This window comes from Malania oleifera, chromosome 12 (genome assembly GCF_029873635.1).
Source record: "Malania oleifera isolate guangnan ecotype guangnan chromosome 12, ASM2987363v1, whole genome shotgun sequence".
Taxonomy (NCBI): Eukaryota; Viridiplantae; Streptophyta; class Magnoliopsida; order Santalales; family Ximeniaceae; genus Malania; species Malania oleifera.
In genome coordinates this window covers 67,612,669-67,634,810 of record NC_080428.1, presented here as the reverse complement: position 1 = coordinate 67,634,810, position 22,142 = coordinate 67,612,669, and the positions used below count along the sequence as shown (strand labels likewise).

The 22,142-nt window shown below is 35.4% G+C and overlaps 1 protein-coding gene across 4 annotated transcripts; it reads left to right on the top strand.

The window, feature by feature from the left end:
* The first annotated feature begins 373 nt into the window (after positions 1-373).
* Positions 374-21,241, top strand: LOC131144624 (eukaryotic translation initiation factor 5B-like). 4 transcript variants are annotated; one of them, XM_058093367.1, is made up of 13 exons: positions 390-600; positions 979-1,127; positions 1,401-4,080; positions 4,184-4,291; positions 4,377-4,486; positions 5,747-5,837; positions 5,927-6,037; positions 6,127-6,192; positions 6,324-6,383; positions 6,521-7,078; positions 8,859-8,978; positions 20,610-20,729; positions 20,835-21,241. In XM_058093367.1, the coding sequence occupies exons 3-13, from the start codon at positions 1,474-1,476 to the stop codon at positions 20,898-20,900; spliced, it is 4,017 nt and encodes a 1,338-aa protein (XP_057949350.1). In that variant the 5' UTR covers positions 390-600; positions 979-1,127; positions 1,401-1,473; the 3' UTR covers positions 20,901-21,241. The 4 variants fall into 4 exon arrangements, with proteins under 4 accessions (XP_057949348.1, XP_057949350.1, XP_057949347.1 ...); XM_058093364.1 differs by having other exon boundaries at positions 401-600; positions 979-1,073; XM_058093365.1 differs by lacking the exon at positions 979-1,127 and having other exon boundaries at positions 374-600.
* The last annotated feature ends 901 nt before the right edge of the window (positions 21,242-22,142 follow it).

The window sequence follows — 22,142 nt, the reverse complement described above, 5'->3', positions numbered from 1 at the left end:
TACGTTCTCTCTATATTTGGACGACAAAATAATATGATAAAAGTAATGTAAAAAAAATTGTATATAGAAACTATGTTTTAAAATTAATGCTTTAGGATATTTATAGGCCTACAAAACTTAAAAATAAAGTACACTTAATATTTTGAATTTAAAAAACATAAATATAAAAAAAAATTAATAAATAAATATCTAACCCTAAGTATATGCTATTTTCAAAAACTCAATTAAACAAAAACTTAACTCATCCTTACAAGCAATATCTAAAAATTGACAACAAATTTTTTTATTACAAAGAATATTTATTTTTTTTCTAAAAATTATTAATCATATTTTTTTTAGGTTAGTAAAACATCATACTTTTTAATTTAAAAATGAAAAATTTAATTCATGTGCTTGCGGTTTTCTCCGAGTATATATCCGGACATATTTCTCCCGACGAGATCAAGACGATAAAGGTTGGTCTATCGCCCGTTCCACTGTAACGTCTGTGACGAAGCCCTAGCAGCCCCGAGCTCCATTATTCGTGGCAAACTCCGGCGGACTCCTGATCGTGCATCGAACTTCCCATAGAAACTGCCGGCTGCCTCCTCCCCCGATCAAGTAAACTGCTGCTGTTTCAAGCTAATTTATTTTTTCCGTTTCCTGATATTTTTCGCTTTGATTCAATGCATTTGGTTCAATGGTTATCGGTTTGGCCATTTTTTTTTTCTGGATGTATTTTTCTTTATCGAATGAAGGCCTAATTTGTTCAATGAAATCTCAGCTGTTTTTTTTTTATAAATATTTTTGTTTTGTTTGTTTTTTAATGAATGATCTCGAATTGACATATCTGTTGGGATTTGGGAGAAACATGTATGATTTGTGTTATTTTTGATTTTTGGTTTGTGTAGTATTTTTGATCTTTGCTCGATAGATTAGTTGGGATATCTGATTCCGAACTGATCTGTGTTTGTTTTATTTGTGATTTCCGAGTGACAGACCTGCACTATTGGTTCCATTCTTGCAACCGGACTCCTTTTTCTCTTATATGTCGGGTTTGAAATTGAGCTCTCGCCTGGTCTTTGTGTTCAAAGGTCAGGTGCTGTTGAGGTGTACATATCTAATCTAACTCTCCAGGTGCTGTTAAGGTGTACATATCTAATCGAACTCTTACCTGATGTTTTTCAAAGCTCTCTCACAAACACACGCATTCACACAAAGCAATTTTGACAACTTTATTCTCTTGGAAATCCCAATTTTGGATTTAATTCGTTTCCATGCATTGCAGATGAATTTTACAGTTATTGCCGATGCTATATTTATATAAGTTGTGATGGAGAAGTCATGTTGCCTTTGTTTTACTTTTAATTGTTATTGATTTTGGAATTATTTTTGAGGGGATGTGGTTTTGGTGGTTGCAGGATTTGCAATCAAGGTAGAGAAGGTTTTGTGTGGGTGCATAATTTAATCTGTCAAAGTTGCTCCTGAATTCCAATGGGTCGTAAAAAAGCGATCTCACATGAAGAGGATGACCCTCCAGGTGGGGCTAAGTCGAAGAAAAAAGCACTTGCAACAAAAAATAATGAGGACTCAATTGGGATGGAATTGGATGAGGATAAGCTGAATCAAGAAGAGAGCATTAATCCAGTTGCTGGGAAGAAGAAGAATAAGAAGGGAAACTTCAAGAGTTTGCAGGGTCAAGATGAAGATGAGGAAAAGCCAATGCAAGAAGAAGAAGAAGAAGAAGACGATGATGTTCCAGCTGTTGAGATTATGGGTAAGAAACCATCGAAGGCTAAGAAAAATGGTAAAAAGAACTTGCTTACCACATCAAGTTTTGGTTTGCTTGATGAGGAGAATGAGGATGACGAACAGTCTGGCTTAACTGTTGAGAAACATGAATCGGATGGAAGTGAGGGAGGGGATGTGCATGCTATAAGTTTTTCAGGGAAGAAGAAGAAGTCATCCAAGTCTTCTAAGAAGACTGGTAGTTTGTTCAGTGCCTTTGATTTGGAGGCTGTTGATGATGATGTGGATGCAATTGATCAATCTGTAGATGAGAATAATGTAGGGAGTGATGATGAAACTCCAGTTATTGCTTTTACAGGGAAGAAGAAGAAGAAGTCCAAATCGAACAAGAAGAATAGTACTGCATTCGCATTGTCTAGCTTTGATGTGCTTGATGAAGAAGATGGAGATAGGGTTGAGAAGAAAGACATTGATGAAGAAGAAGAGGATGAAGGTGCTGCTTCTATCACCTTTACAGCTAAAAAGAAGTCATCAAAGTCTTCAAAGAAGAGCAGCAATTTGTTTAGTGCCGCTTTACTTGATGAAGAAAATGATGGAGATGCTTCTGTATCTGAACAACTGACTGCCTCAAAATCTGGTGATGATGCTGCTTATCAGTTTGGTGTTCAAGATGAAGATGCTGAGGTAGTTGACAAGGTAGCTGATGATTTGCATTTTAGTGAAAAAGTTAGTGAAGGAGTAGCAGAGACTTCGAAGAACAAAAAAAAGAAGAAGAAGAAGAGTGGAAAGACTCCTCAAGAAGAGGATGATTTGGACAAACTTCTTGCGGAGCTTGGTGAAGGGTATCCAATGTCAAAACCTGCTGCTGCTGCTGCTCCTCCTTCACGAGAGGAGAAAATTGAGGTCCAGCCTGAACCAGTTGGGTTGGCAGATGCTACAGCTGGAAAGGAAGGTGAGGATGAAGGCGTGGAGTCTGCTGCTGCAAAGAAGAAGAAAAAGAAGAAGGAAAAGGAAAAGGAGAAAAAGGCAGCAGCAGTAGAAGCAGCGGCAGCAGCAGCGAGAGAGGTGAAGGAAGAAAACACTCAGGAAAAGAAGAAAAATCTTAAGAATGTTCCTAAGCATGTCAGGGAGATGCAAGAGGCACTGGCTAGGCGTAAAGAAGCTGAAGAAAGAAAGAAGAGAGAAGAGGAGGAGAGGTTAAGGAAGGAAGAAGAGGAACGTCGTCGGCAAGAAGAACTTGAGAGGCAAGCAGAAGAGGCTAAACGTAGGAAGAAGGAAAGGGAAAAAGAAAAGCTTTTGAAGAAAAAGCAAGAAGGAAGGCTTTTAACAGGGAAGCAGAAGGAAGAAGCTCGACGGTTAGAACAAATGAGGAATCAAATACTTGCTAATGCTGGGGCCTTACCTCTTTCTACCGCAGATGCTGTTCGTGCACCGGCGAAACGACCCATATATCAAACCAAGAAGACCAAGCCACCATCTGTTCAGGCAAATGGTGCAGTTGCTGTTAAGCCCGTGGAAAGTATAGATGCAAATGAAAGCCTGCAGGAAACTGTGTGTGAGGTGGACTCTTTGGAAACTGAGAAGGTTGAAGAATTGAACTTGAACATTGATGAGAAATCAGAAGAAGTTGTTGAGGAAAATGGAGTCGAAGAGGATGATGAGGACGCGGATGAGGATGAGGACGAGGACGAATGGGATGCAAAGAGCTGGGATGATGCTGTTCTCAATCTGCGGGAGAAAAGTGCATTTGCAGATGAAGAGGCTGACTTGAAAAAGCCTGAACCCCTGGTCAGAAAAGAAACAAAAAGTGTCACCACCAAGAAAGTATCTTCTCAGGCAATCAAATCTCAGGATACTGACAGTAAAAAGGGTCAGTTTGATGTTGAAAATTCACAAAGAAATAAAAGTGAAGCTGGTGCAAAAAAGGTAGCACCGAAATCTGATGCTCCTCCTAAAAGCAGTGAAAATAATCTACGTTCTCCAATTTGCTGTATCATGGGCCATGTTGATACTGGTAAGACTAAGCTATTGGATTGTATCCGAGGCACTAATGTTCAGGAGGGAGAGGCTGGTGGCATTACTCAGCAAATAGGTGCAACCTATTTTCCTATAGAGAACATACGTGAGAGGACCAAGGAACTGAAAGCAGATGCAGAGTTTAAAGTCCCAGGCTTATTGATTATTGATACCCCCGGACATGAATCGTTTAATAACTTACGGTCCCGGGGTTCAGGTTTATGTGACATTGCTATCTTGGTGGTTGACATTATGCATGGCTTAGAACCTCAGACAATAGAATCACTCAATCTTCTTAAAATGAGAAATACAGAATTCATCATTGCCTTGAATAAGGTTAGTTTTATGGCATATGGATACTTTTGAGGGTACTATTATTTTTCGTTTTATTCAATGCATGTTTTAATATTTTTGTTTATTTTATTTCTTGATTATGAAGGTTGACAGGCTGTATGGGTGGAAAGTTTGCCGCAATGCACCAATTGTGAAAGCAATGAAGCAACAGTCTAAAGATGTACAAAATGAGTTCAATATGAGGCTTGCTCAGGTGAGAAGCATCCAGCATTTTATCATTCGTTATGCGCCCTTGTTTTGGTTAACTGGGTTATTTTTTATTTTTTGGACCATTTCAGATTATTGCACAGTTCCAGGAGCAGGGATTGAATACTGAATTGTACTATAAAAAGAAAGAGATGGGGGAAACTTACAAAACTTACCATATTGTGCCTACAAGTGCTATCAGGTATGTCTCTGTAAGCAGGTCTAGTCTTGTCGTATAGCTCATGGCTGGTTGAGGCTCCTAGGGTGCAGTAAAAAATCTGGATTTTTGTTTTGTTTTGTGGGGGGTGGGGGTGGATCACTTAAAAAAATTATATAGTTCAATGTTCTCTACTACTTTTTTCCACATTTTATTTTCAATTTAATGAGTTAATTAACTTTTTATTTTGGGTGAAAGTATACAATTTTTCTATTAAAATTTATAGCCATAAATTCTTTTGGAAAAATAAAAATGCAATACCAATACTGAATGATCTTACATATACTCATAGCACTAATTTTTATACTTGTGTGGCACTCATTTCGTTTTTTTTTGAGACACGCTTTCCTTGTCAAATTGTTGATTAAACACCTAAAATTAGAAAAAATAAAAAAAATTGTATCCCAAAATGGTAACAATTGTATGTACTATCAGCATAGAATAGTACGTATATAAACATATATAATAAGAAATAAAATAAAATTATTAACAAAGTTATATAAAAGTGTAGAACAAGTATATTATCAAAATATAACTTTATCAAAGTTAGAAGTACCTTTTTTTAATTTATTAAGAATTACTTTATTGCAATATCAATATGTTGAATTTATAGAGACTTGATTGAAATAAAGGAGAAATTGTAGCAAACCAAATTTTGAGGTTTGGAGAAGGGTTTGGGTGTTACTATTTAACCTTTAACGATAAGATGAAATTGAAAGTACAATTTGAACTTTTTTTTTCTCTAGGGTACATAAGTAATATTCTTTTCTTATCTCTTTTACTAAAAGATATTTGTCTCATAAGGAACACCATACAAATTGATTATGAGAGGCCATAAATTCGAATATTAGAATAATGTATGGAGGCAGCTTGGATATATGATACACTTCTCCTATTGTGTTGTCTAATCTCCACAAGCATCTAAACGAACCCAAGAAACTAATAAGGAAGCAATAACACAATATTAATAAAACATCTTAAAAATTGCAGTAATATTAAGATTTTTTGGAGGTTTGGGGGCGACCGACCCTCTCTTCCCCCTTATGATCCGCCAGTACTTGGTTGTTTTTGGAGAAATTGAAAGACCATATTGTTTGCTGGGGAGTGCCCTGATACAGCTCTCTTATGATCCGCCAGTACTTGGTTGGTTTTGGAGAAACTGAAAGGCCATATTATTTGCTGGGGAGTGCCCTGATACAGCTCTCTCTCTCTCTCTCTCTCTCTCTCTCTCTCTCGATGTTACAGTGGCGAAGGCATACCAAATTTGTTGTTTCTATTGGTGGAATGGGCTCAGAGGAAAATGGTTGAGAAACTTACGTTCAGTGATGATGTGCAGGTGTGCTTTCTTTTCTTTGTTTTATTTATTCAAAATACAAGTAGTTAGAATATGAGAGCTCTTGACTTTGAGTTGGATCTGTTTGCCAGTGTACGGTGTTGGAGGTTAAGGTTGTTGAAGGCCATGGGACGACGATTGATGTTGTGTTGGTTAATGGTGTGCTTCATGAAGGAGATCAAATAGTTGTTTGTGGCATGCAGGCAAGAATCTAAAACCATTTTTATGTGTGAAATGTAGTTAAAATTTCTGTCTCCAGTTCTTTATAATGTCATTTTTTCCCCCAACATAGGGACCTATAGTAACAGTAATTCGGGCTTTATTGACACCCCATCCAATGAAGGAGCTGCGAGTTAAGGTCAGGTTACTTGGTTTTTTTGGTTGTTTCATTGTTGTCAAGTTCTTGGCAGTAAATATGTCCAGTAATTTCCGTGGGGTTAAGTTCACTTCCCCATTGCCTTGATCGATGATGTGGTTATCTTAATCCAGGGAACTTACCTGCATCACAGAGAAATAAAAGCTGCACAATGTATCAAGATCACTGCTCAGGTGATAATTTTTGTGGTGGCCATGGCCAAAATTTCAGCTCAAAACACCATTTTGACTGTATTCTTTTGATAAATGTTTTGAGTTATACTCTTGTTGAGAAGTGCTTTGTGTCTTCTGGTGTTATAATTTCTTAACAGGGTCTTGAGCATGCTATTGCTGGCACTAGTCTATATGTTGTTGCCTCCAGTGATGATTTGGAGGATGTCATGGAAGTTGCTATGGAAGATGTGAGGTCAGTCATGAGCAGGATTGATAAAAGTGGTGAGGGTGTCTATGTTCAAGCATCGACTCTTGGTTCATTAGAAGCTTTGCTAGAGTTCCTGAAGTCCCCAGCAGTGAGCATTCCTGTTAGTGGTATAGGCATTGGCCCGGTACATAAAAAGGACGTTATGAAGGCGAGTGTAATGCTTGAGAAGAAGAAGGAGTTTGCTACTATCTTGGCATTTGATGTCAAAGTGACACCTGAGGCTCGGGAGCTTGCAGATGATGTGGGTGTGAAGATTTTTATTGCGGATATTATTTACCACCTGTTTGATCAGTTCAAGGCTTACATTTCCAATCTCAAGGAAGAGAAAAAAAGGGAAGCAGCTGATGAAGCAGTCTTCCCATGTGTTCTTAAGATTATACCAAACTGTGTATTTAACAAGAAGGATCCAATTGTCTTGGGTGTTGATGTTCTTGAAGGCATTGCCAGGGTATGTTTAATTTTGGTTCCTCCGGTTTACTTTCTTTTTTGTTTCGTGTGTGCAGTGGACAGATATGGCTGGATTTCTCTCGCTTTTTATTTATTTTTTTGTTAATTCTAATACAGGTTTCATTAGCTTCCAAAATCTTAACTTCTAATTATAGTTAGGATGGCAATTAAGGTAATTGTGAATTGGTTCTTGTAGTCATACTATAATGGATTCTCCTTTTGGCCTACTTATTGATTCTAGCCTCCTAGTCAGGAATGATGTAATCATGTGCATGCATAGGAAATGTTAACTACTTAAATCTTGCCCTCATAATGCATGCATATGCATGGATACATGTATGTACATATGCATAAAGTATCAATACACACATACATACGCCCACACATATTTCCCATAATGGCAGATCTAGGACATTTGGTTGCTGGGGTGATCATATGCATAATGTATCTAAAAGATTTTTTAAAGGAACTTTTAAAAAACATTTGTGTATGATAGACAATCAAGATATCAACATAAGCATATTATTTATGCATTAATCAAATTAAATAAGTGAATTTTTTACTACATTCTTTCCAGTAAAAATTATACGAGCAATGTAAAAAAAATAGCAATAATGATTGCAGACCTCTTGCTTGGAAAGCATAAGCTGCATAATAGACAGCTTTAAGTAAATAAACTATATTGAAGTGACGTGTAACTATTTGCAGTCTATCTATTTAGACATACTTATTTTTTCAAAGATGGATGTATAAGAATCTCTGATAAAAAATTGGTTTTTAATGAGTGATGACACAATTTAGATAATTTAGTTGCTGCAATTTGATACTACATATAACCACTGCAAAATCATTGCATTCACAGCCCTATCTAACGTCATCTATTGTTGTTTTTATTTTAATTTTTTTCCATTTTAAAATAAAAACTTAAAATCACCAAATCCAGAACTTATGTTAGCAAATTCATCAAAATAAAACCATCTATATAAAAAATTAATCTATGACCAGGGCTTTGGCCATTATATATACTCTAGAACTAGTAAATTTTAAAACCACAAACTAGTGTTTATTGTCAACAAGAAAATATGACATATTTCATACATTTTAATACAATTAGGGTCTTATATATACTTCATCAATCTACTGAAAATTAGCAATATAAATTAGTCTTCCATTTGCAACTAGAAAAAAAAATATACTGAAATTTTTTTTTCTAAACCTGTACATGAAAATCTGTTTACCTTCTGAAGACAATTTTACAAATTTGTCTGGTAAACAATAAATGAATAGATAAGGAGAATGGTAGGAGGAGACCTTTTAGTTTACTTGAAGAAATTTGGGATTAGTAGATTAGGAATTTAGGGCTCTATGTGAGCCATGAGCGAGAGGTGGCAGCTTGATTTTTTTTCTCCTCTCTTCTTCTACTTGTTCCTCTTTATCTTTCTAGCAAAAAAGGCATTTCTTACGCTGGCAAAGAATGAATGCAGAGAAGCCAATCCCTTTCTCTACGTGTCAAAGGAACTCCTCCTTGGGCAAGTTAGGAACGTAATGATAAGTAAACATATAATAGCAGGCAAAACATACTAAATTACATGATGATGACATTAAAATTGTAAGAACCATGTGTATGATTAAATAAAATATTTTACATTGTAGTTATTCATTTGTTATACTTTTATTCCATATATTATTAATATTAGTAGTAGGAGCTGGTTTCTGATTATGATTTATAATGAGAACTAGTTAACAAGATTTTGATGTATTATTAAATGCCTTATGTGCAGGTTGGGACGCCTATTTGTGTTCCTCAAAGAGATTTTACTGATATTGGTCGGATTGCATCAATTGAATTTAACCACAAGCCAGTTGATCTTGCCAAAAAAGGCCAGAAGGTTGCCATCAAGGTATGTAATTGCACATTTTCATATAATACTAATATTTTGTATTGCATGTAATAAGATAAATGTAGGTTTCTAAATTGTTTGAAATAAATGCAAAATGTATTACGTTCAATTATATTGCAGTAGCATTCTTGTTCCTTCACATCTAACATAGGAATCAGGCTTGAATAAGTTATTTCAAAATAATATGATACTTCATACTTCAAAATACTATAATTTATTGTAATGTGAGGTATCATATTATTTAGGTTATGGGCCCTCTTAGTAAAAATAACTAAATCATGTAGTTTTGTGAGTCCAACTATGCACTTCTATTTATAGTTCTCAATGGTACTATAATTTATCTGTTGGTCATGCTACAGGTTCCAATTTTAAGTGTTTCCAAGTCTATTAACCTTAAATGGCGTTTCCATTTTGCCTTGAGACAATAAAAAAGCATAATCGTTAAATATTAAAAAATATGAAAATTAGGCTTCTTCAACATAAAGAGCATGAATAACCAGTGCCATATATTTGAGAGTCACTAGGAGAATTCTTATTCTTAAAGGACCTCTCCAACAGTGTTTTGATACACATTCAAAAGAAAAAAAGAGTTCAAAAAAATAACTGTTAGAATTGTACACACATTATATGCATTGTGTATTGTTATGTGTCATAGGGTGAGTGAACTACATCTGGCATGAGGTGGTCAAGAGGCAGGGTATGCACCTGCCAAAGGGAAAAAATGTATAAATACTCTAGAGAGGTTGCTGGTAGTGCTTTCATAATCATCTTGATAGCCTTAGAAACAAGGTTTAGAACAGTGGTAGGCACAATTGTGGGGTTCTATCAAAATGCATTTTTGTGAGGGAGATTGATTCTTGACAGGATTCTTGTGGAAAATGATGTAGTAGACTCTCAAGTCAGAAGTGGTGGAAGGGACTGATTTGCAAATTTAATATGTTGAAGGCTGATTTCCATTTACGTTGGGATCTCTCCTTCTAATTTCGGTGAAGATGGCATATGCTGTTCTTGGATTAAAAAATGCATCTCCACTACAAGTTTCTCTATTTTCATAGATAGGTTGATGGGATTTTTTTTTTCTCAAAGTTGTTGAGAAATTGAGGTGAAAAGATCCATTATCTACCTTAGTTGTTCATCTTTGTCATTGAATCTCTTATTAAGATGCTTAGAAAGTTTTGGAGGGTATCTTTTCGTGGTTTTGGGGTAGGGAGAGAGGACAGGGAAATGATAGTGTTTCTTACTAATTGCAGATGATAATACCATTTTGTAGGGCATAAATGGAAGATTTGATTTGTGTATTTTAATGTTGCGAAGCAATTTTAGGTCCCAAGGTGAAATTTTAAGCAAGAGTGAGGTGATTCCTGTGGGTGAAGTGGTGGGTGGTTGCCTTTTAACAGAGATATTGGAGCGTAAGATGGGGAAGTTTCCTTTTATATACCTGTGGTTTCAACTGGATGCCAAATTTGGGGTGGGAACCTTGTGGAGTCTACATTGAGAAGTTTGAAAAGAAGATTGCAAGTTGGAAGAGCATATACTTGTCAGGAAAGGTGGGTTGTGTAGAGTCATCATTTAGAAGTTCGAGGAAAGCTTGCCAGTTGGAAGAGCAAATACTTATCAATATGGGGAATCCTCACTCCTAACTAGAACTTTGTTAAACCTCACTGCCTCGCAATATAATTCTTGTTTCCATTTCTCATTTTTTGTTGGGTAGCTAAGAGGTTTGAAGGTGTATAGATGGGATTCTTATGGGGCTATGTGGGGTGGGCTTCAACTACGATTTAGTATATTGGGACGTAACAAAGAACCCATAGATCAAGAAGGATTTTTTTGGGGGGAGGGGGTTCAAAAATCTCATTTTCTTCCACAGAGCTCTTCCTGGAAAGTGGATTGGGGCTTTGTGGTGGAGAAAGATGAATTATGGTGGAAAAGAAATTGATGATGGGACACATTGAAATGAGCAACAAACCAAACTCAACAAACCATAACAAATACCGCATGTCATCCTTATTCTTTCAAATCCACTAGAGCAACCAAAAATTACCAACCAAAAAGAAGCTAGAACTCTAGCTTTCTAAATATACTTCTCTAAAAAAAAAAGTAGGAAATTGAATAAGAGCAGAAAAAAGGATTTGCTAGAATAATCACTAGCTGTCTAGAGTCCATAGGTAACCATTTGTTCTTGTCTTTGCACCACCAACTTTCCACAAGATCAAACTTACTCTTGATCAATTTGTGCCAAAGGGAGTTGGTTTCTAAGGGATTGCCGGATCGCCCAAAACATTTTCCCACTAGAACAGTGTGGTTTTTAATTTTTAATGTCTCTCAACTTCAGTTCTATGTCATCTTTGGAGCATGGTTTCTAGCATTGACATCGGCATGATATTTCCAACTCCCTGCTATGAATAACTCGGATTATATATATATATATATATATATATATGGTATTTATTGATGCATAAATAATGTCTGGAAAGCTCTTTTTAAAAATCAAGAATCTTTGATCTAGTTTAAAGTACTCATTTAATCAATGAGATGTATAATATATTTAATTTCAGATATTGTTTGAAGAATTGCGCAACACTTTAGGCCTAATTACTTTAATAAGCCTTGTTTGAGGGAGACTCTTCACTATTACTGTTTAAACAATTTTTGCCATGGTCACGCGAACTTCCGTAACAGATATTTGGGCTATCCTTTGCCCTTTGTTGAACAAGAGTTTCTTTAAGAGTCCTGTTATTGTAGTTCCATTATCATCTTGAGTAGAATCTCAAAGTTGCTAAATTCAGTTGGTTTTTTGTTTGGTGACAGCCATTTTTGTATGCTCATTTTAGCATTTGTTCTCTAGCAACTGATGCATGTTAGAATTGGCAAAAATATCATGATTTGTCTAGTTATACAGTCTGATACTTTGGGCAAATTTTCCAAGACATATTCTAGGGCATGTTTGTATTGGTTCTGTTGGTACAGAATCTACTTAATGTAGGTGTTTCCTTGCTAGTTTTTGCATGCGAAATCATGTTCTAAAGGAATGTAGTTTTATTAGCTCCTCACTCCCTTAATCTAAATTTATGGGAGAATGAATTTATTTTGCTAGTCTTCTATTTTTAATTCTTGTAGCATATCCTAACTTTCTCCATTAATTTTATGTTATTTTTTTCAGATAAAATATCTAGCATGTAACTGGTTTTTAGCAAATAGTCGGAAAACCCCATTCATGAAAAATAGGCTTCATTCTCATGCTATGTGACTAGGAGCTCCCCTTTTTTGACCTCTAAAGAATTTCCAATCACAATAAGGGTACATCAAGGTTCTATGTTGAGTTCGCATCTTTTCGCATTAGTAATCGATGAACTCTAGGAATATCCGAAATCAGATCCCATGGTGTATATTGTTTGCAGATGATATAGTTCTGATTGATGAAAGTAGGAGTGGAGTAGTATACAAGTTAGGACTATGGAGAAAAAACCTTTAGTCTAGTGGCTTTATAATAAGTAGAAATAAGACAGTATTTGTAATGTAACTTCAGCCTAGTGAGGGGGAATATTTGATCTAAAACTTCTGAGATTTCATAAAGAGTCTAAAGACGGGGAAATATATAGAGTCTAAAGATTTCCTCAATAGAGAATGTAACGTCAGCCACATAAGTCCCCTCGAGGCATGGTTTTAGATCTCTATTCTAGGATGGGCTTTTTTATTCTTTTGGCTTCTAGCCTCCTAATTAGGTTCTAGGTGGTAGGTGGTGACTTTAATGCAAGTAGGTTTTTTTTTTCCTAGGGAGGCAGGGAGGCTTAGGGTCACTCCTAGCATGCAATCACTTGACAATTTTTTTAGAGTGTGAGTTCAAAGACTTTCCTTTGGTCAATGCTATGTTTACACGGTTGGTTGGGGGGATTTTTGTGGTTTGTTTGAGATAATGTGGCTCACTCACCTTTCTTTTCCTTCTTTTATTGAGGACAGTTGTAGACAATTCCCATGAGTGAAGAATGAGGCGGGTAAGTTTTTGAAGGAATTGCGACACATTAAAGCGTTTTTAAGATTTGGAATGTGGAGGTGTTTGGAGATGTGAATGTTTGGAAGGCTAATGTTTTAAGGGGGATTGAAGATATTGATTGTATGGAGAATTTGAGTCCTCTTTCAGAGAATTTGGGTTTGAGGAGAGTGTTGCATAATAATGAGTTGGAGGATTTCTTTATGAAGGATCTAGGAAGACATGAGCTGGAGGTGGAAGATTAGGTTTAAGTGAGCTAAGGAGGGGGATTGTGACTTGAAATTTTTTCGTAGGTTTGCTCATTGTAGGCAGAGGAAAAATGTGATTATAGAATTTGGAAACTAGTGGAGGAACGATTATTAAGATAGTGATCGATGAAGATATTATTGGTGTTTTGAGAATTTTTATTTTGATATTAATTATAGATTTATGATTGAGGGGTTGGATTGGAGTTGTTATTTCAGGTAAGAAGGTGGTGTAGGTGGAGAGGCTTTTGAGGAGTAGGAGGAAATTAGGATGAAAATTTTGGCATGGATGGGAGAAAGCTCTGAAGTTTTAGTGGTCTTGGAATGTGGTTAACTCGTATTTGTTGAAAATTTTTCAGGATTTTATGATAATGGAGTAATTCCACAAAACATGAATTCCACTTTCATCATTTTAGTTCCCCAAATGGATCAATGTATTAAGATGAATGCTTTTAGATCATCAATTTGGATACAAGTGTTTGTACTATTATTGCCTCACTGATAGTTAAGGAAGGTTTTAGATGACATTGTATCAAGTTTTCTATCAAATTTTGTAAGCGTGAGACAAATTTTGGATGTCATTCTTGTAGCTAATGAGGTTGTTGAAGATGTTAGATGTAAAAAGAAAAGTCTTTGTGTTTAAATTGGATTTTCATTTGATAGGGTGTTCTTACCATCATATAGGTTTTTGAGTTAGTGTTAGGGTTAAAGATATTAATATGGGAAGTGTGATTTAGCTGCTGTTAACCTATATCATGACACAGTTTCTAGTTTTGCTACTGTTGTGGGTTGTGGTGTTATGCAGTCTTCTCTTTTTTTATTTTTTATTTTTTTATTTTTTGAAGTGAAGGGAGTTATTACTCTAATTCTGGTTTTTTTTTTTTTTAATTTAATGTTCATGGGATGGAATTTCTATGGTTGAAGTTGGGGGAGAAAACGGGATCATCTTGTGAGTTGGGAGGTTGTTTGTAGGTCCTGGTTGTGGGAGCGCTTGAGTCTAGGGAATTTTGTGTGTAAAACATTTCCCTTTTGGGTAAGTGGCCTGGCATTGTGCATTGGAAACTTTCTTTTGCTATAAGTTTTAAAAGTAAATTTGGTTTGCTAGAAAACAGATGGAGTTCTATTATTTGGTTGAGATTTTGTGGAAAAATTTTGTCAAGAAGTTGTCAGTGAACATTCAGTCTCGGTCACAAACAATAACTTGGGGAACACCCCAATGTTTCACAACGGTCACAAGGAACAATTGGGTCATCTCCCTTGCCAGACAGTACTTTGGTGCGGCTATGAAAGTACCATACTTCTTCCGCTCCCCCTTGTCTTTTTGGCAAGTGAGACAAGTTCTGGTATAATCAACCACATCATCCCGTATGTGCGGCCAATAATACCTCCCCAGTAGTCCTGTCACCCTTTCTTGAAATGAGAATCTCAAGGATGATGAAGGATATAACTTCAAAAAATAAATTGAGGAATGAATATCTGTAGTATCTTAGGCGTGACACTTGTTGAGGATAAGATAAAGGAAGGATGGTTAAGGTGGTTTGGGCACCTGCAACATAGGCCAAATAACATACTAATGAGCTGGAATAAATGAGCTAGTTAATTTTAGTGGTAATATGTGGGGTTCCAACTTCCAAAGGATATCACCCTAGATCATGCAGAATGAAAGAAGAGGATTCATGTAGCTGGCACTACCTGGTTGGACTTGAGGCTTCGTGGTGGTGGTGGTGGTGGTGGTGGTCATTAAGATATCACTGCTTTCTTTCCTTGCATCATGTGTATTTTTGGTGAGGATTGGATGGTTGAGCATTGTTTTTATGTTGCTTTCTTTATTTCTTCGTTTGTAGCACTCTTTTCCAGGCTGCCTCTGAAGGGGAAGTTGAAATTTGGACTTGAGATGTTTGAGTCTCCTATAAATCTTTTTATACTTTTATGATTCTTTCGTTTAGTTCCTTTCCTCTTGCTAATTTTTTGAGGGAAGCTAGGTTCCTTGTAAGATTAAGGCATTTGTGTGGATGGTCATTCTGAATTGAGTTATCCCCAACAATTTGTTGAAGATTTGAAGACCTTACAAGTCTTTGTCTCCTGATGATTGTTTATAACGTGCTATGCAAGTGGCGAGTCTCATGTTCATCTGTTTCTTCACTTCTGTTGCTTGGGGTTTATGGAGCAAGCTTTTTGGTTTTTGTGGTGACTGTTGGTGATGCTCCATCTCTTTAGAGGCTTTTATTTTGTTCTGTGCTTTAAGAAGTTTTGAAAGGCAAGAGAATTGAGGAGATTGTGGCAGTGGAGGCTGGCTGCAAGTTTCGTTGTTTAATGAGTGTTTGGCTTGAGAGAAATACTTGCGTCATCCATGGTTGATATATGTTTACTGATTTGATTTGGGATGGTAATAGAACTATACTTTCTTCATCACCTTGAGTTTTCTCTTCTGATGATTATGGGTGTGTTGGTTTTTCTGATCACCGGCTTGATTGGTTGTAGTGTTAGTGTTAAGAGATTTTGTATGTATTTCTTATTTTTGTTTTTGTTTTTTTTTTTCCATTTTTTTTAAAATTGTTTTTAGGAGGATTTCTTGCCCTCCCATAACCCCATTACACGTCCATAAGTTTATCCTTAAATTTGTGACAAAAGCCTAACAATTGAAGACTTGAAAATATTGTTCAAACAAAAATAGAAATCCAGCAACAAAAAAGTATGGTAGACGAGAAAGATCAGAGAAGTCGCAATTGTCATGCGTGTCTCCAGAACTGTCTAGAAGTTTTTTGTTGGTGTTTTCAGAAAATAAATTAATTTAATGTGCCTAATACGACGCATCTGATAAAATTTAGTTGTAAATGCTGAATACTAAATCAATTTCTAAATATGTGAACCAGATAAGAGCTTGACTTAACCATTGAACACTAAATAATTTGTCTTGTTTGACAATACCACTTAACACTGAACTAGTTTAAGCAGCTAAAAAATGTAAGTTTTTCATCACTCGACCCCCTTTAAATATTGGAAAATTGGAAACAAGTAATTTCTAAATAACAACAATGCATCTTACATACTGCAAGAAAATTAAATATCTGAAAGGTAATAATTTTGTATCAAAGTTAAATATCTTATATTGCAGAAAATTTAAGAAGGGAGAGAATTTCAAAAACTACACAATAGAGAAAAAATGCTATCGTCGACACACAGACCAAACCCCAATTGCCCCCTTCCCCCACCCACCACCCCCCCCCCCCCCAAAAAAAATCCAAACATAGATTACCTAATGAATGACATAAAAGTTACATTCTACACAAAATAAAGAGTTGTTTTTACATAGATTTCAATCTGGTGCAAGAATAACAAAAAATAGGCAACATGATTGATTTTGCACAAAACAACTTTGTCCCTAACTGCTGTCAAGACCCTTTTCTCAAATTCTGAAACTTGTTCTTGGCCATTACAATCTTTGCCTTTGCATCCATCCTCTCACCCCTTCGTAGATGAATTTTATTTGGAAGGTTTTTGTGTGCGTGCGCATTGTTTTATCATGTTATTTTTTTATTTTGACCAAATCATTTGCAGGCTTATTCATTCATCTACAATTTTTTTGGGCTTTATTTTATATTTGAAGATTTTCCCCCCTCCAACACAGTGCATTTTCCAAGTGCTTTGAGCATGCACACATGCACATCCATATCTCCTTGTGCTTGGTGGATGGCAATGCAGGTGTATTTATTGAAAAGAGATTTTATACTTAGGCCCCGTTTGGAACTTAGAAAATATTGGGGAAAGGAAAGTAATACGAAGAATTTCACTTTTTTGTAAAGTTATCTTAGGTGAAAGCTTAACTACACAATATAGAGTTTTAGTGTTAGTTATATGTATTAAAAAATGGAAGAGAAAGGATAAAATGAATCAGTGCAAGAGAACTAGGTGGTTGAACCCAAAGGGAGAAAATATAATAAAATTTATAGATAAAATGATCAAAGATGATGATCGGACTATAGTGGATGCTGTAGACAAACATTCTTTGGAGAAGGATTGCTAGCTCTTTTAAAAAATTTTAGTGTTAAACACTGCAAAAATGCAGAAACATGGAAAACTTTGAAAAGTATAAAGAGGCGAGAAAAGAGGCAAAAAAGGCCGTTAGTGAAGCTAAACATAGATAATTTAATAATTTGTATGCTAGATTAGATACGAAAGAAGGGGAAAGAGACATATTTAAATTTGTTTAGAGTTAGAGAAAGAAAGGGTAAGGAATTAGGCAATGTTAAAAAAAATGACTAAGTTATTTTAGTAAGCTATTTAATGAAAACCAATTAGAAGACTTAAACTTAGAATTGTCAAATGAGGAAAAGACTAAATATATGAGACTCTTTGCAAAATTAGAATTAATGAAGTTGTGTTTGTACTAAAAGAGATGAAAGATGGATAAGTTATAGGACTAGATGACATCCCAATAGAAGTTTGGAAATGCCTAGGTGATAATGGAATTATATGGTTAACTAATTTATTTAACACAATTATAAAAACTAACAAGATCCTAGATGATTGGAGGAAAAGCATCTTTAATGCCTGCATACAAAAATAAAGGAGATATTCAAAATTGTAATAACTATCGTGGAATTAAACTTGTGAGTCATACAATACAATTATGGGAAAGGGTAGTTGAACAAAGATTAAGATTAGAAGCGAAAGTCTCAGAAAAATCAATATGGTTTTTCATTCGTGGGAGATCTACTATAAAAGCTATGTATGGTGGGTTTTTATTTTAAATTTATTTTTTATTTATTTTTATTTATTTAAAGAATGTATGTAGCTAGTATACTAATGTCATTAAGGATATGTATGATGAAGTAATGACTAGTGTTAGGACTAGGGGTGGAGAGATTAGAAAATTTCTAATCACAATAGATATACATCAAGCCCTTATTTTTTCTCTTTAGTGATGGATGAATTGGTTTTTCGCTTTAGTGGTCGATGAATTGGTTAAGAGTATCCAAAATGAGGTTCCATGTTGTATGTTATTTGTAGATGATATTGTCTTGATTGATCAAACTAGAGGTGGAGTAGAATCTAAGTCAAAATTATGAAGAGAAGTTTTGGAATCTAGAGGTTTTAGGATAAGTAGAAATAAGACAGAATATATAGAATGTGACTTTAGTTATAGAAGGAGGAATATGGAATCAAAGTTAAACTTGATGATGAAGAAATCAATAGCACTAATAGATTTCGATACCTTGGATCTATTATGCAAGTTGATAGAGAAATTGAAGATGTAATGCATGGGAGCTAAAACAGGTTGGGTAAAATGGAGAAGCGCTTTGAGTGTATTGTGTGATTGTTGAATACTCTTAAAATTAAAAAGGAAGTTTTATAAACTAACTATGCTTTATGGATCAAAATGTTGGACGACTAAGAAACAACATATTCAAAAAGTAAAAGTTGCTGAGATGAGAATGCTAAGATGGACGAGTGGTATAATGTTAAAATATAAATTAAGAAATGAGCACATTTTGTGGTAAGTTAGGCGTTGTTCTTGTAGAAGATAAGATAAGGGAGAGACGACTTAGATGGCTTGGGTACTTGCAATATAGGCCACATAGTGTACTAGTGAGGTAGAGTGAGTGAGTTGTTGTGAGGGGTTGAAGAAGGGGTAGGTAGACCTGAAATAACTTGGAATGAGATAGTGTATAAGAATTTAATAACCCTTGAATTTGTTGGAGGAAATTGTCCATGATCACATAAATTGGCATAAAAAGATTCATGTAGCTGACCCTACCTAGTGGGACTTTAAGGTTTGGTTTGTTGTTGTTGTTGTATTAATGAAAAAAAATAAAAATATACCAAATCAATGAACAAAAAATTTGATTTTTCACATCATTAAAATTTGAATTTAAAAATTTTTAATTATATTTAAACAAGTTTTCATTTTTAATAGTATTTGCTATTGACAGAAAATATAATGGAAAATGAATTTCTTTCTTATTTTCCTTTCCTTTCCTTTCCCCAAACAAAATTGTTAATCAAATTGACCCTTAAATATATTTTTCTAGTATGTAAATTTTCCTAGTGCTTTGTAATGGATGTTCACATCCATGCTTGTGCATGTTCCCTTTTTGATGGTAATTTGTCCATGTGCATGTGCACCCTATTCTGCAGCCTTCTTATGTACAAGATATAACATTTGGTGGGATTATGAAGTGCCTATTTTTTTGTCTATACATGCTTTCTTTATTTTAGTGTGTTCTTTCTCTGATTCCACTTATTGTGTCAAGGAGGAAATAGGGGTGTAAAAATGCCCAATGCACTAGGTGGGATCCATATCAGGATTTGGGGAGGCTATGGTTTGGGCAGTCTTACCTCCAGAACTTGTGAATTCAGGTTCAAGTGATGGTTCTGAATAATCTGTGGTGAGATGTCTAGTTGATGAACCAGTCAATGGAATGAGTTCATTAATGGCTTGCCTGATTATATGGAAATGAAAATTTGTTCACTATGTTTTTGATGCATTTTCAATTGAAGATTTTAGTAGTAATGGTTCTTTTTATAATTTTTTGTGTTTTAACTTTTCCTTTTGATGGGAGGGTAGTTATCAAGCAAGGCAATGTTAGCCTGACATATTTAGTATTGATTTCTTCTTTTTTGAAAGTTAAGCATTTGTAATTGGCCAAAATAGTGAACGGATTATAGGGCATTATTTTCATTCAGTTTAGAAATAAATTTCATCAAAGTGCATTAACTGCATTCATGTTTTGCAATTTCACATCACACGAGAGTTGCCATCAAATTTATGACAGCGCAAAGGCCCAAAATGGCAGGTGTGAGAAATATGGTTTTATCAGATTGAAGTCTAATGACAGAAAGAATAACAAACTAGAAAGATCAGAAGATTCCCTACCCCAGTTGTGTCCGGAATTTTTTTTTAATAAAATAAATATATTTATTATTTGAGTTGTTGGATGTGTCATGACATGGTGGTGGTGTATCATTGTCCAACACGTGCTTCCTGGCCTGTTGTAATTTATATGACAAAATGCTGGTCTCCATTGAGATTTGATAAAAAAGATGCAATCCCTCCTTGAGGCCTCAAAGATCTCAAGTACTTCTCCTGGGGTTCAGCAGAAAGACATGGATTTTTCTTGAGGTTTCATTTCAAAAAATCCCATAGGCTTCCACTACATTTGATTTTTGGGACATGTTCCTAGCTTTATCATTTTGCCAAATATCATAGGAGGTCTGCTTCTTTTTGCCAAACTGCAGAAGAGGTCAGGGCGGGTCAACCTATTTTGCCTTAATGTATAAGGGCTGTTTTACTTTTTCTAGACCCTTCTGTAGCCTGGTCGAACAGTTCTACCATCAGAAAAGCAGTTTTTTTTTGCCCTTACACATTTACCTGAGCAAGCGAGTTTGGTTTTGCAGATAGTTGGTTCCAGTGCCGAGGAGCAGCAAAAGATGTTTGGCAGGCATTTTGAGATTGATGATGAGCTCGTGAGTCACATCTCAAGGAAGTCCATTGATGTACTCAAAGCTAATTATCGGGTAAATTTTATTAAACTTCACCTACAGTTTCAAAGGATCCAGCCTTCTGTTGCATCATATTTTATTGCAAAACATGAGGATGACACCGATAAAATTAATGTGCAGGATGATCTTACAATTGAAGAGTGGAGACTTGTTGTAAAACTAAAGAACCTCTTCAAAATACAGTGAGAGGGCTCTATTAGCAGCCACTGCTTGCACGAGAGCTTCTAATGTCAAACTGCATAGATACTGCAGGTGTTCTTTGCGCAAGTTCCCACCTTTTTATGCGTGGGAGAGAGACCTCTGTTTGCTGAACCCAAAAAAGAAGAGTTGTGAGAGAGAGAGAGAGAGAGAGAGAGCTGTGTGTTACAGGTTTAAATTGGTTCATAAAATCATATTTGTGTTATGGTGGAGGGGTCTTGTGTATGCGGGGACTGAGAATGGAAAGGCCGAGTGATTTAAAATAAGGATCTTCAAATCCTTTGTTTGAATGAAAAGAATTTTGCAAATTTTGAAGGATTCAACAGAAACTTCAGTGTACACCCTATTTAATTCATTAGGTGCTTTCAGGTTCTCAAAACAAAAATAGGATGATTGTTCTTCCATGACACTTGCTCTATTGACTTCTTATTTTAGAATCTCTAGGGCTGTAGAATTAAAAGAGAAAAAAATTTGACTTAGGTTCTCAAAAACAAAAACTGAGGCCCATGGAAGAAAACTACAGGATACAAAACAACAACAATAAAATCAAACTTTAGTCCCACTAAGTGGGGTCGGTTATATGAATCATTTTTCGTCAATTTATGCGATTATGAACCATTTCTTTTGTAGATTTAAAGATATTAAATTCTTATTTACTATCTCCTCTCAAGTTATTTTAGGTCTATTCCTACCCCTTCTACTGTCTCCCATAGTAACTAAGTCATTCTTTCTCACAGGTGCACTATAAGGCTTACGTTGCAAGTGTCCATACCATCTGAGTCGTTCTTCCCTTATCTTATTTTCTATAGGAGCTACACCTAACTTATCACAAATATGTTCATTCCTTAATTTATCTTTCAATGTTATACCACTCATCCATCTAAGCATCCTCATCTCGGTAACTTATATTTTTTGGATATTATGTTTTTTCGTTGCCCAACATTCTGTTTTTGGATATTATGTTTCTTCGTTGCCCAACATTCTGATCCATATAGCATAGCTGGTCTTATAGCTGTCCTATAAAACTTCCCTTTCAATTTTAAGGGTATTCTACGATCATATAGAACACTTGAAGAACTTCTCCATTTTAGCCAACCTGCTTTAACTCTATGCATTACATCATCTTCAATTTTTCCTTCAGCTTGCATAATAGATCCAAGGTATCGAAATCTACAAGTGCTATTTATTTCTTCATCATCAAGTTTAACTTTGTCTCTAATATTTCTCCTA

Bases quoted from the DNA above. Each gene is read 5' to 3' on its own strand.
- LOC131144624 (XM_058093365.1), top strand. From the start codon at position 1,474: ATGGGTCGTAAAAAAGCGATCTCACATGAAGAGGATGACCCTCCAGGT. The intron at 8,979-20,609 runs GTATGTAATTGC...TTGGTTTTGCAG, and splicing joins GCCAGAAGGTTGCCATCAAG to ATAGTTGGTTCCAGTGCCGA. The intron at 20,730-20,834 runs GTAAATTTTATT...ATTAATGTGCAG, and splicing joins TACTCAAAGCTAATTATCGG to GATGATCTTACAATTGAAGA.